Raw genomic sequence first — 17,672 nt, 5'->3', positions numbered from 1 at the left:
CCTTTTAGGTGAAGTTGGCCAAAAGTAGAGCTCATAGTTCCACCATCCTCCTCTGTTTCAGGTCGTGCTGTGGCCCGCTGATATCCAGTAGTTGTACCAGGGCTAAATTATTTAATTAATTAATTTTGGTATTTGTTAAGCACTTACTATGTGCCAGGCACTGTACTAAGCGCTGGGGTGGATACAAGCAAATTGGGTTGGACACAGCCCCTGTCCCGTATAGGGCTCACAGTCTTTGTCCTTCGGCGGACCCGCTTTCTTATCCTGGTTCAGTCACTTGTCTGCTGTGTTGACCTTGAGCAAGTCTTCTCTGTGCCTCAGTTGTCTCTCATCTTTAAAAAAAAAGGGGGGCAATTAAATCCTTCTCCCTCCTACTTAGACTGTGAGCTTCAAGTGGAACAGGGACTCTGTCCAACTTGATTATCGTGTATCTGTCTTAGTGTTTAGCATAGTGCCTGGCATATAGTAAGGGCTTGACGAGTGTCTTTAAAGAAAAAATTGGGTTAGTAACTCTGGCTACTTGATGCAGTTGACAGTTGTTCAACCCACGCTGTGATGTCAATGTAACTTTTCTTCCTCCAAAATAAAGCCTTAGTCAGTGACAAGCTTGGTGGAAAAGATAGGCATTGTTGGTTAACTATTATTTTCCAGGGGACTGTCACTTCAGGACCTCTAATGGTGTTCCATCCTTGTATCTATTCTCTGATCTGTATAAGCAAGTGCAGTGTGTACTTTGGTTTATGTTTCCAGATACCTGCTGGTTTGTTTTACATCTAATGGCTCCCAGCCTGAACTATACTAAGTAGGAGTTGTCTCCACACTGAGACGCTTATGAAAATCAAGAGAATAATATATCCGTGGTCCTTTTAGTATATGACCAAGAAATAGTATTCCAAAGAAATGCCCTGCCTTCTCTAACAATTGCCCCTTCTCATTTCAAATTAATGTAAAATTTCTTAGCCAGCCAAATGTTTATTTTATTTTTTTTAGAGAAGCAGCGTAGTCTAGTGGAAGAGCACAGGCCTAGGAGTCAGAGGACCTGGGTTCCAATCCCAGCTGTGCCAATTGCTTGCTGTGTGACCTTGGGCAAATCACTTAACTTCTCTGGGCCTATTTTCTCAACTGTAAAATGGGGATTCAATCCTACTTCTTCCTACTTAAACTGTGAACCCCTTGTGGGACAAGGACTGTGTCCATCCTCATTAATTTGTATCTATCCCAGCACTTAGAACAGTGCTTGATACATAATAAACACTTAGCAAAATTAATAATAAAAATAACAGCAATAATTTGTGACTATTATAAATATGGCCCTTCATTTTCAATTGATTGTTTTATCTTGGCTTTCCAGTATTCACCTGAATTTTGTATTGACCAAAGGCTGAGTATTCTACGAAGAACATTTGTTAGATTATATTAAATGTGTATAGCAAACTCTGGGGTCTAGAATTTTTCAGGCTGTGTCTATTTTGGAGACTAGAATATTTTGGGTAACAGAGAAGGGGTGGTTCCCTGACCTATCCTGGGTCAGAAAGGAGACCTAAGATTCCTCTCTGCTGCCAGCAGTTCTGACTTTGGAGCTTGGGGTAGGGTATTTTTATCCCACTCCTGTACAGTCCTTCAGCCTATCAAAATAAATTTTGACATCTCTTCTGAAGTTTCACAGTTTTTTCATCAATTTTTTTTCCACCCTCCTTTTTGTAATAGTAATAAATCCCAATTAATTCCCAGGAAACAGAATTGGTATAAACAAAGCCTCCCTTTAAAAAACACAAAACAACCCAAAAACCAAGGCAACCCATTTATCCCAGTGCTACTCCAAGGGTTGCAGTTTTAGTGTGGCCTCGTTTGTTTTCTCCCCGGGTTCTCGGAGTGAAGTAGGCCCAGTTCTACCTCATCCAGAGTCTCCAGCACAGGTGAGAACACTCTGTGTTTGTCTTGGCCCAAATCTCTGAGTTCCAGGGCAACTTGGAGAACAAGTTGAATCTCTCTGGGCTTCCCAGTCAGTGAGTCAGTCGTATTTATTGAGTACTTAATGTGTACAGAGCACTATACTAAGCACTTGGGAGAGTACAAATGCAACAATAAATAGGCAGATTCCCTGCCTGCAGGCTTTTAGGACCTGCCAGGAGTGCAAATGTTCTTTGAGGAATCCAGCCTTTGGAAGAACCCCATGTTCTCTCTGGGCTGTAAATGAAAATGGTGTGATCTAGGCTTCTTACCTCTTAGATTGGTTTTTCAATTTGTCTCTCTTTATGATGGCATTTATTAAGCACTTACTATGTGCAAAGCACTGTACTAAGCGCTGGGGAAGTTACAAGGTGATCAGGTTGTCCCATGGGGGGGCTCACAGTCTTAATCCCCATTTTACAGATGAGGTAACTGAGGCCCAGAGAAGTGAAGTAACTTGCCCAAAGTCACACAGCTGGCAATTAGTGGAGCCGGGATTTGAACCCATAACCTCTGACTCCAAAGCCCAAGCTCTTTCCACTGTGCCACGCTGCTTCTCAATTGAGAGCTGCTCTCTTCTCTATTGAGATCCCATAGCACACTAGGTGTACTTTTTCTACACACATCAAACGTGGCTTTTGCCTTCATCCCGTATTCACGATTTAATGTAACCCATAATTGTCTGAGTTCTGCGTTTATATTTTAAAACAGATATATTATCAGTCAGTGGTATATCAATCAGTCAATCATTCGTATTTATTGAGCGCTAACTGTGTGCAGAGCACTGTACTAAGTGCTTGAGATGTACAAGTTGGCAACATATAGAGACGGTCCCTACCAAACAGTGGGCTCACAGTCTAGAAGGGGGAGACAGAGAACAAAACCAAACATATTAACAAAATAAAATAGAGAGTGCTTACTGTGGACATCTCACTGTACTAGGCACTTGGGAGAGTACAATATAACAGAATTGGTAGGCATATACCCTGCCCACAAGGAGCATGCGGTGTGGAGTAACTAAAGCTTGATACATAAGCATGCAAACCTTACCTGCCTGTACTTTCTTTCCTTCCCCTGGAGGCACACAGTTAAACCAAATAAAATGAAAACTTATCTGGCATAAATTCCTGGCTCTGAAATATTTGCAAGGGTGTTGTATGGCGTGTAAATGTATTTTCCTAAGCTTATCCATGAATTTTAAAAGGCATGCACAGGAATATCTTCCTCCTGTTTATCTTAGTAGCTGGGAGATGTCTGTGGCTTTCACAGTGAGGGTATTGTCACATTGGACTTCTTGCTGGGAAACATAAAAGGGTAATTCTGGCAGCACCCTTATAGCAATATACTTCTGTGAAACATCCTTGTGGCTAAATCCCAGTTATGTCTTTTGCGTTGGAATTTGAGAATCTTTTGGATTACAGGGAAAGATCCTAACATTCAGAGCTGTAGCATTAAGACTGTTGGCTTTAGGAAGAACTGAAAGAACTGGTGATGTTTCAAAAGTGGCTGGATGGAAAAGAGTAGGAATGAGAAGCAGCGTAGCCTAGTGGATAGAGCACAGGCTTGGGAGTCAGAAGGACCTGGGTTCTACTCCCAGTTCTTCCATTTATAATAATAATAATAATAATAATAAGGGCATTTGTTAAGCGCTTACTATGTGCAAAGCACTGTTCTAAGCACTGGGGAGGTTACAAGGTGATCAGGTTGTCCCACAGGGGGTTTACAGTCTTAATCCCCATTTTCCAGATGAGGTAACTGAGGCACAGAGTAGTTAAGTGACTTGCCCAAAGTCACACAGCTGACAAGTGGCGGAGCCAGGATTTGAACCCATGACCTCTGACTCCAAAGCCCGGGCTCTTTCCATTGAGCCATGCTGCTTCTCTGCTGTATGGCCTTGGGCAAATCACTTTATTGTTGTAATGTACTTTCCCAAGTGCTTAGTACAGTGCTGTGCACACAGTAAGCGCTCAATAAATGTGATTTTATGATTAAACTCTGTGCCTCAATTACCTCATCTGTAAAATAGGGATTAGGACTGTAGGCCCTGTGTGGGACAGGGACTGTTTCCAACCTGATTAGTTTGTATCTACCCTAGTGCTTAGTTCAGTGCCCGGCACATAGCTCCCTTAACAAATAACATAAAAAAAATGCAGGCAGCCAGACTGTTTGACAAGAACTGATTGAGATTAATACAGTTAGGTTAAGGAAAGAGATTGAGATTTCTTGAGGTAAATGGCAAGAGGCACATATAGTATGCTCATGTTTTCACATTCCAGCATATTTCTTGTTCAGAAGTTTCCAACTTGTTTCCCTCTGCTTCCGTATGGAGAGGCTAGATGTAGTTCTACTCCCATGGACATATTAATGAAGGGAAGTGTTTGCTACATACTAATAAATGGAGGAAGATGGCACTCTCCATCCTGAATTCAAATGAACGCTTTCCCATTCTCAGTCTTCAGAGGAGTGAAATACCAGAATCTGACAACTGGATCACCGTCCCAGATTGGGGCTTCTCAGTAAAAAGCCTAATAGATTTCCTTAGCCACCAAAGATAGAGCCTTCATTCCTCTGAGGGTTCAGGCTCACTGTCAAAGTTTTGCAGTTATTTTTTACACTTTCGTAGGGGATTCTTTGGTGCTCTCTGCCTCTTTTTGGTCACCATATCAATCAGCTTGTCAGTCAGTGGTAGCAGTGCTCCTTTACCCTTTCCTTAGTACTCTACTAGTACTATATCAAGAATCAATGGTAAATTTGAGTGCTTAAACTCTATGCAGAGCACTGTACTAAGCCCATCCACCAGGCTAGCTCTCTTCCTCCCTTCAAGGCCCTGCTGAGAGCTCACCTCCTCCAGGAGGCCTTCCCAGACTGAGCCCTTTCCTTCCTCTCCCCCTCTTCCCCCTCTCCATCCCCCCATCCTACCTCCTTCCCTTCCCCACTGCACCTGTATATATGTATATATGGTTGTACATATTTATTACTCTATTTTACTTGTACATATCTATCCTATTTATTTTATTTTGTTGGTATGTTTGGTTTTGTTCTCTGTCTCCCCCTTTTAGACTGTGAGCCCACTGTTGGGCTCTATGTGTTGCCAATTTGTACTTCCCAAGCGCTTAGTACAGTGCTCTGCACATAGTAAGCACTCAATAAATACGATTGATGATGATGGTGCTTTCTGCCCCTCATTATCTACCATATCAGTCTATCAATCAATGTTATCAGTGCTCCTTTACCTTTTCCTTATTATTCTCCTAGCATTATAGCAATCAGTCAATGGTATTTCTCGAGTACTAAGTGCCAAACACTGCACTAAGTGCTCATGTAGATACAAGATAATTGAGACAGCCTGTCCCAAGTGGGGCTAATGGTCTGTGTAGGATGGAGAACAGGCATTCAGTTCCCGTTTTACAGATGAGAAAAACGAGGAGCAGAGAAGTTAAGTGACCTGTTGGAGGTCGTACAGCAGACATTTGGCAGAATTGGATACAGAACCCAGTTCCTGTGTCTCCCAGGCTTGTGCTCTTTCCACTGGGCCACACTGCTTCCCATTTTGCTTGGTTACTACTTCACATTGGTACTTCACATTCTAGCATAATTAAAAAGAAACCAGTGTCTGTTTTAGCAGTTTTTCTTTGCATTCAGCGTGTAGTAATAATAATAATAATAATGGTATTTGTTAAATGCTTACTATGTGCGAAGCACTGTTCTAAGCACTGGGGGATACAGGGTGATCAGGTTGTCCCACGTGGAGCTCACAGTCTTAATCCCCATTTTACAGATGAGGTAATTGAGGCACAGAGAAGTTAAGTGCCTTGCCTAAGGTCACACAGCTGACAAGTGATGGAGCGGGATTTGAACCCATGACCTCTGACTTCCAAGCCCGTGCTCTTTCCACAGAGCCACGCTGAAGGTCTTTATGTGAAAAAAATGTTAGACAAAAATCTTTTAAGTCACCCGATTTAGGTGGTTAAGGACAAATGCAGTAGTAGTACAAATGGACAATCTTGGCTGTTGATTGAATGAGTCATGGTTGAGTCACAAAGTACAAAATAATAAAATGTGATTCAAGATGAATACCAGCCTACCCCAAAATAGAGTCGGGTTATCTTCTTAGAAAATGTGGTTCAGATATGAATGACAGTCTCGTAGGATACATTTTGTCACAATCACATTCTAGGACGAGAAGCAGCGTGGCTCAGTGGAAAGAGCCCGGGCTTTGGAGTCAGAGGTCATGGGTTCAAATCCCGGCTCTGCCAACTGTCAGCTCTGCGACTTGGAGCAAGTCACTTAACTTCTCTGTGCCTCAGTTACCTCATCTGTAAAATGGGGATTAAGACTGTGAGCCCCCCGTGGGACAACCTGATCACCTTGTAACCTCCCCAGCACTTAGAACAGTGCTTTGCACTTAGTAAGCGCTTAATAAATGCTATCATTATTATTATTAGGACTTTCCATGCTATTTAAGCTATTGTTTCATCTTGGCTAAGGTAATTCAAAACATAACAGCCCAGTGTTAACTGCATGAAGAATCGTAATGTGGTTTGTAATGTGGTTGAATCTTTTTAAAAGGCTGTTGATGTAGAAGTGCCTCTGCTGATTGTGGTTGTGGTTTTTCATAATTAGTGAAGAATTCTTCCGACTTGAACAGAAGCCATCTTTTCTTTAAGTACCCTGTGTCCGGCAAGCGCGTTCCCAAATTCCTCTGCAGCTTCCAGTCAATCAGTCTGTGGTATTTGAGTGCTTAAGTCGGTGAGCCCCACGTGGGACAACTTGATTACCGTGTATCTACCCCAGCGCTTAGAACAGTGCTTTGCAAATGGTAAGCGCTTAATAAACGCCATCATTATTATTATTACTGTATACAGACCACTGGGCTAAACCCTGCCCACAAAGGCTGCTGCCAGGGCCTCCCAGGTTATTTCAACACAAGTCAATGCCGGGATTCCTGGGTTTTATTTCCAACTGCAGCCTAGGTCTCTGGAATATCTTTTGTCAGCTGTGTGACTTTGGGCAAGTCACTTCACTTCTCTGTGCCTCAGTGACCTCATCCGTAAAATGGGGATGAAGACTGTGAGCCCCACATGGGACAATCTTATCACCTTGTATCCTCTCCAGCACTTAGAACAGTGCTTTGCACATAGTAAGTGCTTAACAAATGCCATTATTATTATTATTATCTTGCCCTCAGTCCCTTCATCTATAAGGAGCAACAATGGATCAGATCTCGCTGAGAGACGAAGCTGAGCCTTAATTGGGTGAGCGCTATGAATCCCACACTTGTCATAGCCTAGTAGATAGAGCACAGGCTTGGGAGTCAGAAGGTCATGGGTTCCAGGTTTTATGTGTTGCTGGATGCTCACAACCTGAGATATGCCAGCACTTTAGCATAAGGGTTTGAGAAGGAGGAGGAAACGTGTGTATAATTTGTCTTTAGGACATGTCATCAAGGACTTAATCTTTGTTTTTTAATTTATTTTTTCTTGGTCTGAATAAAATCATTCAGATTTTAGCATGGGAACAGATAACCTCCCTTTTCCCACTACAAGTAAGATTGAAAAATAGATATCTGTTGTCAGTAATGAAATTGTATAGAGTGGACAAATGAAAAGTAGCATGGCGTAATGGAAAGAGCACCGGCTTGGGAGTCGGAAGTCAATCAATCAATTAATCGTATTTATTGAGCGCTTACTATGTGCAGAGCACTGGACTAAGCGCTTGGGAAGTACAAATTGGCAACATATACAACATGTACAAGTACAACATTGGCAACCAGTCCTGGGTTCGAACCCTGGCTCTGCCATATCCCTGCTGTGTGATTCGCTGTAAATCACCTAACTTTTCTGTTGCTGCTACCTTATCTGTAAAAGGGGATTAAATCGTACTCTTTCTTACTTAGACTGTGACCCCCCCATGGGGGACAGGGACTGTATCCAACCTGATAAACTTGTATCTACCCCAGTGCTTAAAATCAATCAATCGTATTTATTGAGCGCTTACTGTGTGCAGAGCACTGTACTAAGCGCTTGGGAAGTACAAGTTGGCAACATATAGAACAGTGCTTGGCACATAGTAAGAATGTAATACATATAATAATAGGGAGGCAGCGTGGTTTAGTGGAAAAAGCACGGGTTTGGGAGTCAGAGGACGTGGGTTCTAATCCCACCTCCACCACTTGTCTGATGTGTGACCTTGAGCAAGTCACTTAACTTCTCTGTGCCTCAGTCACCTCATCCATAAAATGGGGATTAAAAGTGTGAGCCCCATGTGGGACAACCTGATTGCCCTGTATCTACCCCAGCACTTAGAACAGTGTTTGGCACATAGTAAATGCCATATGGTATTAACAAATACCATAGTAATAATAATTATAATGAATAATAATTCAAAAACTTGTTTAGAGTACTAATATTTACCAAGAACATCAACTTCAATATATATATATATATATATATGTACATGCCTGTATTGGTCAGCTGTGCTTGAAACTGTATATTGTTTTATAGATGTTTGATAAAACTACAGAGCATCCATGCAAAAATAGACCACCTAAGCTTGTTGTGGGTAGAGAATGTCACTGCTTATTGTTGTATTGTACTTTTCCAAGCGCTTAGTACAGTGATCTGCAAACAGTAAGCTCTCAGTAAATGATTGAATGAATGCATGAGTAGCAGGTAGATTTTTGTTGTTGTTGTAAGCCTTTCAAGAAACATTCTACTGGCTTGCAAACTTTTCCCTAGTACTGCCTACCAATTTTGATGCCATGCTGTGCCTGTGCTGGTAGTGAAGATCAGTGACCAAAAGTTGTGTAGGACCAACTCTGTGATTCCAAAAAAAATAAAAAGGTTTTTGCGTTTGCTATGGTGATTTGCTATCTGAATTTTTTTTTAAAGTTCAACCAAATTTTTCAGATCCAGAGCTGTACTTGTGCTGTTTTGAACTTTATTTTGAATGTTATGTATATTTTGACTTGTAGATTTTTTTGTACAAAGTTCTGCATACTAATAATGTGCTAGACATTTATCTTTACATTTATTCAAGTTAAAAATGTGGTTTTTTTTAGAAAAAATTGCCCTAAAGGTCTGTTAGTAGGAAGTTGGATGACCTGTTCCAGAGATTCAGAAATCGACAACTTTGGGGGTTAAATGTAACAGAGGTTAGAAATAATTAAAAGTGATCATATTTTGAAGACTGACATCAAGTTGAAATGAATCAGTAACCAGTCAACAACAATAAGAGAAAAAAGTTCCTCTAGTGATAGAATTTGGTTACTTTTTCTTAGACTTCAGGGGCATTTTCAGTGGTATAATCAACCTTATTAGTGGGACTATGGACTTCATGATATACTAATCATGTAATTTAGGACTCTACACTAGCTTGAAATTTACTTTGGAAAAAAAATTGGAGATGTGTAGAATTGTTGTGAGCTAAAAAGAGGAAGCCAGAATAAATATAAATTGATTGAACCCCAAGAAATATATTTTCCTGTTTTTCCAAAGAGATAATCAGCAAATAATACAACAGTGCATCGTATTTGTCCGTGAGAAAAAAAAAGTAAAAGCTTTTTTATCATTGTATTTGAAAGTAGATATTTCTAGTTCCTTTGAGAAACAAACTCAGTGAGATTTTTAAATGAATGTATAAAAAGACTCAACATTGAAAATATCATATTGAAATCAGTGTGTTCTAGGACAATGGCCTCCAAAACTCCAGTTGGATTCATTGGGCTGGGCAACATGGGAAATCCAATGGCAAAAAATCTCGTGAAACATGGATATCCTGTCATTGCTTATGATGTGTTTCCAGAAGCATGCAAAGAATTCCAAGATGTGGGAGAACAGGTAATCATCTTTCAATGATGTTTCCAAAGTACAGATTTTACAATTTGTGCGTTTCAGGTAAGAGATGGCTTCTTAGATTGAATCCTTTATGAAAAGTATTTTCCCCTTGATTAAATAATCCAAAGCAAAGGATTTCTTCAGTTCTCAATAGCTTTTCCTGTTGAGAAAAGAAAGCAAAGCCAGCGGCGTATCTTTCATTTTGATTTTGCAACTAATCTCTCCCCTGAGAGGGAAGATGTGTAGAGATGGGTATTGGAGTTTTGTAGACTGTGCCCTGTTCTAGAGTTTCAGGAACACCTGCTTCTGGAGGTCCCTCCAGTCTCCAACGATCCTGATTTCTAACAGGAGGGAGGATAGTTACCACTACTGCAGAATAATGTGATATATCAATGTATTAAGAAGTTGGGGCATGGGGGTTGTCGAAGAATAGAACAAGCATTGGTACGTTAGCGTTCTGTCAGGCATTTACTCAGTTTTCTACTTTACTACCCTGTTTGTCTTGGAATAGTGGAAAGAAGATCAGGTGGTTCTACAAAATCTTTCATATGCAGGCTTCCTTACATATACCTGAAATCTGTGGTGAAGTGTCTGGTAGTAAGCCCGTTGTTGGGTAGGGACCGTCTCTATATGTTGCCAACTTGTACTTCCCAAGAGCTTAGTACAGTGCTCTGCACGCAGTAAGGGCTCAATAAATACGATTGAATGAATAGGTTGGGGAATATTTGCTCCTTTTTTCTCTGTCAGCACTCATTGTCATGTCCACTAGCTGTTCTTCTGTCTCCTCTCCTTCACCACTCATACCCCATTTTCCCAAACTCCCATTTTCTCTTCACAAGTTATTTTAATTTTCTACCCCAAAAAATGAGTACATGACAAAAAAAATCCGCTGATTTAAATAAAGTAAGTAGAGCAGCAGGAGAGATGTGTTGCACAAATATTTACATTCATTTTCAGCACTGCGTAGGTCTTTATAAATCAGTAATATAAATCAGTCTGGGCAATGTACTTACTTTTTAATTTCATCCTGTCTTAGTTTTGCAACCACTAGCAGTAACATTGTCTTTCCTGCTTCCATCATTTGTATATAGCTTGTGTTTGCCCATCTTACCCATTAGTACAGTGCTTTGCACACAGAAGGCGCTCAATAAATACGATTGAATGAATAAGATTCTATCTTGAGGGTAGGGGATGTCTCTTTTACTTGTGGTGTTCTTCCCCAAGTGCTTAGTTCAGGGCTTTGCACACTGATGCTCAAAAAATACTTTCAAGGGAACTATTTGTTGATAGGATATTAAAAGTACCATCGGAGGACAGATTCTCAGTGGGCAGTGACACCCCCTCCCCACCCCAGTTTGGGTCACTTTTGTACTTTCCAAGTACGCATCCAGCGGGTGCTCAGTGAATACCATTACTACAACTGTGATCTAATGTAGGAGTGAGTTGAGTGATTCCTAACACAGGAAGAGAAATTCTCTTCATTCAGGAAAAAAAAATCTACCCCACTTGGTTGTTTATAGCTAAAAAGATAAAGAACAGTAAATAAAAAAATGTTTACATAATGCGAATAAAGACTCCAGGGAAATAGTTTCATTTAGGCTCGTTGTGGGCAGGGAATTTGTCTACCAGCTCTATTGCATTGTACTCTTCCAAGTGCCAAATACAGTTCTCTGCGTGCAGTAAGTGCTCAATAAATACCACTGATGGATTCATTCATTTAGGCAAATTGAATGCTCTTGGCCAGTTAGGAGTTACACCCAAAGAATCATTCTTTTATAGGAGAAAAAAAATCTGGCTTTTAATAATAGAATAAAGTAAGCTAATTGCAGATCTCCCCAAAGTTTGCGAGCTATTTACTTCTATAGTTCTACTGAGAAATATGTGAATTGGAGTTTTTTCCAAATAAATATTGATCTTGCCATTTGCAATTTCAGCCTGCCTCCTCCCAATTTCTAGCAAAAGAAGTCAGAAGAAGTAACAGCAGGATTCAGAGATAATGTAGAAGTTGGATAGACAATTCCTGAATAAATGAGAATTGACTCTATTTAAAAATAGTTTTTTTACAAGTGTACCATCCTATCCTTTTCCCAGAAGTTTTACAGGATCACTTTCCTGGTATAAATCGTTACCCGACCTGCAAAAGGGCAAGCAGCTGATTGCGGGAAGTGGGATCACATTGATATATAGCTGTGGTTTTGTTTTCATGATTAGAGTAACAGCAGCCATAAAGGCCTCTGTGGGTCCCAACAGTCAGTCAATCAGTCATATTTACTGAATGCTTACTTTGTGCAGAGCATTGTACAATGCTACAATACATTGTAGCTTGGGAGAGCATATTGTAACAGAGTTCATTCATTCATTCAGTCATATTTATTGAGAGCTTACAGTGTGTAGAGTACTGTACTAAGTGCTTGGGAAGTACAAATCAAGACGGTCCCTACCCAACAACCTCGGTAGACACGTTCCCTACCCATGAAGGGCCTACAGTCTAGAAGGGGAGATGGACATTAATGTAAATTACAGCTATGCTCATAAGTGCTGTGAAGCTGGCGGTGGGGGTGGTGAATAAAGTGTGCAAATTCAAGTGCAAGGGTGACACAAAAGGGAGGGGGAGAAGAGGAAATGGGGGCTTAGTCGGGGAAGGCCTCTTTTTTATGGTATTTTTTTAAGCACTTTCTATGCTCCTGGCACTGTACTGAGCCTGGAGTGGATTCAAGTGTATCAGGTTGAACACAGTCCCTGTCCCACAGAGGGCTCACAGTCTTAATCCCCATTTTATAAGTAAGGTAACTGAGGCATAGAGAAGTTAAGCGACTTGCCCAACATCACACAGCAGACAGGTGCAGAGCTGGGATTAGATTAGCCTTTTGGAGGAGCCGTGCTCTCTGCGTTAGGTCCTTTGAAGATCGCTGGATGGCAGGGTCTGCAGATGGTAGGCCTTAAGCGTGTGGGGTCTCTGCTGCTGCAGGTAGTGGCCACACACATGCAGTAATGGGGGGGGCCAGCAGTCCATCAGATTTAGGCATCCAGCACCCCCCCCATATTCTCTTACCACTCAATCAATCTTCTGTCAGTGATATTTATGGAGAGCTTACTGTGTGCAGAGTACTGTACAAAGCACTTAGGAGAGAACAACACAACAGAATTAGCAGGCACGTTCCCTGCCCATCATGAGTTTTCAGTCTTGAGGGGGAGAGAAACATTAATATGAAAAAATAAGTAATCTATAATATATAATTTAAAGATGATGACTCCTCCCTTCTTCCCCCCTCACCCCCTTACTCAAGTCCCTGAGAACCACAGTAAGTGATATAAGAATAATAATAATGGTATTTGTTAAACGCTTACTATGTGCCAAGCACTGTTCTAAGCGCTGTGGTAGATACAAGGTAATAAGGGTGTCCCAACTGGGGACACGGTGTTAATCCTCATTTTACAGATGAGGTAACTGAGGCACAGAGAAGTTAAGTGACTTGCCCAAAGTCCCACAGCTGATAAGTGACAGAGCCGGGATCAGAACCCATGAATTCTGACGCCCAAGCCCAGGCTCTTTTCCACTAAGCCACGTTGATATGGCAGGGAGTATGGAAACCAGTATTTAAAGATCAGTAAAAATCTAATGAAGGTCCTGAGCACAACCTTTTATATAGTCATTGAGGTGAGCACTAACGGATGTATAATTATGCACAGGATTGCTGAACAAAGTTTTTGGCATCCAAAGACCAGACACATGCAGTTCGTTGAAATGTAGACAGTTCCATCTTCAGTCTGTAATGTTTATTAGCTCACCTTCTAGGGTCCTCTCTCCTTATTTCGATTTTCTTAGACAATGAAAGCTCTACTCATGGGCAGATGTCACCAGAAGTCCTAATTTGGGAAGTTTTGCCCCACTTCTTAGGGTTCTGTCCTGCCATCTGACAAACTTGAGTTGGGACATATAGAAGGGTCATGTCTTTGCCCTGGTGACAGGATGGAACCCATCAGCTAAGTGGTGATTTCTGCATCTACTGCAATCGCTACCAACGCTGACATGGCCTTTGTGGAGCCGGGACTGGGATTTCTGGTTTCAACAAAAACACAATTTGTGCCCATATGGCAAACTTTTGACCCTCAGGTCAGAAGAACCAGTTTTGGGGTGGGCATGGTTTGTTCCCGTTTGTTTACCACTGTCTTTCATTGCCTGCTGACATTGCTCACCATTTGCCATCCACTGGGCTGGAGTCGGTCAGCTATGACGGATGATAACTAGACCGTATCTAGACTGTAAGCTTGTTGTGGGCAGGGAATATGTCTGTTTATTGTTGTACTTTCCCAAGAACTTAGCACAGTGCTCCGCACAAAATAAGTGCTCAATAAATACAATTGACTGACTGGTGAAAGGGTAGGTAATTTTCAATCCTCCCCCTCCCCTGTCCTTTTTCCTTCCCTCCTCCAAACTTTCCTCTTTCCCTTTATATGCTGTTCCCTATTGTACCTAAGATTATTAGCTTGCCAGTTATCCTGGTTGTATCCCTCTTTCGCCCACTTCTACTAACGAGGTTTATAAGTGCACAGCATTCCAGTTATATGCAGTTCAGGGAATAATAATTGGTGCTTATTGAGTCTTCCACTGTGACAAGAACTGTTTCAGCACTGAGACAAATTATAACAATAATTGTAAATTTGTAACCTCTTTGAGGGCAGGGATCACATCTGCTAAGTGTCATACTATCCCAAGCACTTAGCTTAGTGCACTGTGCAGAGTAGATGCTCAATAAATTGCATTAAACAAATGAAGGGCCTGCAGGATTTCTAACACTGTTTTAGTTGTCCTAAAATTAGAGTAGCCCGTGTCTTTGATTTTTATATTCATATTTTTTTTTCCAAAAGTCAATGCACAGTCTGGATTCTTTCACATTTAAATGAAAATCAGGTGTCTGGGAGAAGAAGTCAAAAGGGCATAAGGGTGGAGAAACTGCATGGGGTGAAAGACGATACTAAAATTGAGCTCTAATCTCCTGTTCTCAAAGGTGGGAGTAACACATCCAGAGGTTTCCCTTCTGTGAGTTTATTAGCGGGGACAGAAAGGGGAATTGGCTTCCATCTAGGCTGGATATGCTGCGGTGTCCCTGAACAGGGTGCATCTATAATCCTTTGCAGTGTCATTTGGGATTGACAACTGCTGGTGAGAGCAGTTATAATAATAATAATAATGATAATAATTATGGTATTTATTAAGCGCTTAACTATGTGCCAGGCATTGTACTAAGCGCCAGGGTGGATACAAGCAGATCAGGTTGGACACAGTCCCTGTCCCACGTGGGGCTCACCGTCTCAATCCCCATTTTACAGATGCGGCAACTGAGGCCCAGAGAAGTGAAGTGACTTGCCTAAGGTCACACAGCAGACAAATGGTGGAGCCGGGATTAGAACCCATGACCACCTGGCTCCCAGGCCCGAGCCCTATCCACTACGCCACGCTGCTTCTCTGTGCTGCATGCTGCAGTACCCTTGCAGTTCTCTTAAATGTGCTTTTCGGGCAGCTTGGGATAGATTGAATCAGTCAATCAATCAGTCGTATTTATTGAGTGCTTACTGTGTGCAGAGCACTGTACTAAGTGCTTGGGAAGTACAAGTTGGCAACATATAGAGACAGTCCCTGCCTGAGAGGAGCCTTTAAGAACTTGTAGGCACTCCAGGAGATTCCTGCTCTGGTTTAGCTCTCCCTCTGGGAGCAAGCAGGAACTGGTTGTTGTTTTTTTTCCAATTTTGTTTTGTTTAATATACTTAAGTGCTTACTATGAGCCAAGCAAGGTACTAAGTGCTGGAGTAGATACAAGCTAATCAGGTTGGACACAGTCTTCATGCTACATGGGACTCACAGTCTACGAGGGAGTAGGATTTAATACCCTTTTTAACCCCAAGGTCTTTCATTCATTTAATCAGTCGTATTTATTGAGCGCTTACGGTGTGCAGAGCACTGTACTGAGCGCTTGGAAAGTACAATCCGGCAACAGAGAGAGACAATCCCTACCCAACAACGGGCTCACAGTCTAGAAGGGGGAGGCAGACAACGAAACAAAACGAGTAGGCAGGTGTCAATAGCATCAAAATAGATAAATAGAATTAGAGATATAGACACATCATTAATAAAATAAATAGAGTGTGAGCCCACTGTCGGGTAGGGACTGTCTCTATTTGTTACCAATTTGTACTTCCCAAGCGCTTAGTACAGTGCTCTGCACATAGTAAGCGCTCAATAAATACGATTGATGATGATGATGATGATTTAATCGTATTTATTGAGCACTTACTATTTGCAGAGCACTGTTCTAAGCACTTGGGAGGGTACAGTGTAACAGTAAAAAGGCCCATTCCCTGCCCACAACAAGCTTACAGTCCAGAGGGAGTTTACACACACAGCAGACAATTGGCAGAGCTGGGATTAGAACCTCCGTCCTCCAACTTCTAGGCCTCTGATCTTTCCACTAAGCCTTGCTGCTTCCCTGGAAAGGTCCAGCCTTAAAATGGGATTTTTCATCAGAATTGTCCTTGCGTTCAGGCTCAGTTCTAGGATGTCCTGGTTCCCTTGGTGAGTTTTTTCTGAAACTGGGAACCACCCTAGTCTAGATGCTACTGGAACACTGCTTTCTGGTTCAAGCCCTTGATGCTCATGTACCGTTGGAGGATCACTCTGCTGTTAGAAATACAACCAAGCCACCTGGGTGTCGAATGAGCGCAGAACATCCGCCACCAGCCTGGCAGCTCACCAAGAAGGCTGCTGCTTGCCTACTTGATTTGGGAAAAGGATGCAGCAAGCTGGCCTTTTCTCACTTTTGCCCAATCAATCAATCGTATTTATTGAGCGCCTACTGTGTGCACTTGCACTGTGTGCAAGGGGTGCACTGTTGGGGCCCAGGTGCAAATATATAGAACTGGGGTTTTTATCTTCAGTTATTATTTGGTAATAGAGAGGACCTTTTTCTAAAAATGAAAACGTCATACCCAAAGTTTACTGAAGCAAATGTATAAAATTTCCTCAATGTGTCTTTATTATTATTAAGGCACATCAGATGTTTCTCTAATAGCTATTTTAAATGCTTTCAATTTTAGGAACTTCTTAGTGCTCTGGCAGAGAAGAATTGCAGGCAGGTTTAAAGAACACGTGGAATAAGTAAAAAAAAAATGAGCCATTTGGGTAGATTTAAAACCTTTTAATAATAATGATGGTAGTTAAGCGCTTACTATGTGCTAAGTGCTAGTGGTGATGCAAAGTGATTAGGTTGTCCCACGTGGGGCTCACAGTCTTCATCCTCATTTTACAGATGAGGTAACTGAGGCCCAGAGAAGTTAAGTGGTTTGCCCAAGGTCACACAGCTGACAAGTGGATTTGAACCCACAACCTCTGACTCCCAAGCCCACGCTGTTTCCCCTAAGCCATGCTTTAGCTTTTCAGGGAGGTGTTTCTTGCTCTTTCAAAAGTTTAGTCCCAACGTAGTCTTCCTGGCCTTGATTGTGTAAGGATTTTCAGTAGTATTGCTATTATTTCTCTGCTGATAGTTCAGGGAAGTATGCTCATTTCTTATGTAGGCTATCTGAAAGAGGTAGGCTTAATTAGATTCTTGCTTGTTTTGCTTCCCTTTTAAAAATCGGGAAGCCATTTTATCATTCTTGAGTTACAAGCCTGAAAATGTTTGGGTAAGTAATTCTCTGGGGTTTTGATTTGGCATCTGCACAAATCTTGTTAAATAATCATTTGGCTAAGTAAACTCGGTCGTATTAGCCGACTGTTTAAAGATGCTAACTGAGATACTTTTGAGCTTCAAGACCACAGCAGGATTGTTCTTTAGTACTTAGAGATTCAAGTACTTGGAGAGGCAAGTTTTAAAAGTCATGCTTCCCCTTAGA

At 41.6% G+C, this 17,672-nt stretch overlaps 1 protein-coding gene across 2 annotated transcripts in view; it reads left to right on the top strand.

Moving 5' to 3' along the window:
- The window catches only part of HIBADH (3-hydroxyisobutyrate dehydrogenase), a 166,387-nt gene that overhangs the window by 16,992 nt on the left and 131,723 nt on the right, over nucleotides 1-17,672 (top strand). The window contains exons 1-2 of one of the 2 annotated variants that reach the window (XM_038739822.1): nucleotides 7,139-7,205; nucleotides 9,628-9,788. In XM_038739822.1, the coding sequence (XP_038595750.1) occupies nucleotides 9,642-9,788 (147 nt within the window). In that variant the 5' untranslated portion in view covers nucleotides 7,139-7,205; nucleotides 9,628-9,641. Of the gene's footprint in view, nucleotides 1-7,138; nucleotides 7,206-9,627; nucleotides 9,789-17,672 lie in introns of those variants that run through there. The other variant, XM_038739813.1, reaches the window with a different exon arrangement.

This window comes from Tachyglossus aculeatus, chromosome 2 (genome assembly GCF_015852505.1).
Source record: "Tachyglossus aculeatus isolate mTacAcu1 chromosome 2, mTacAcu1.pri, whole genome shotgun sequence".
Lineage (NCBI taxonomy): Eukaryota > Metazoa > Chordata > Mammalia > Monotremata > Tachyglossidae > Tachyglossus > Tachyglossus aculeatus.
This window is presented reverse-complemented; position numbering and strand designations above follow the sequence as displayed.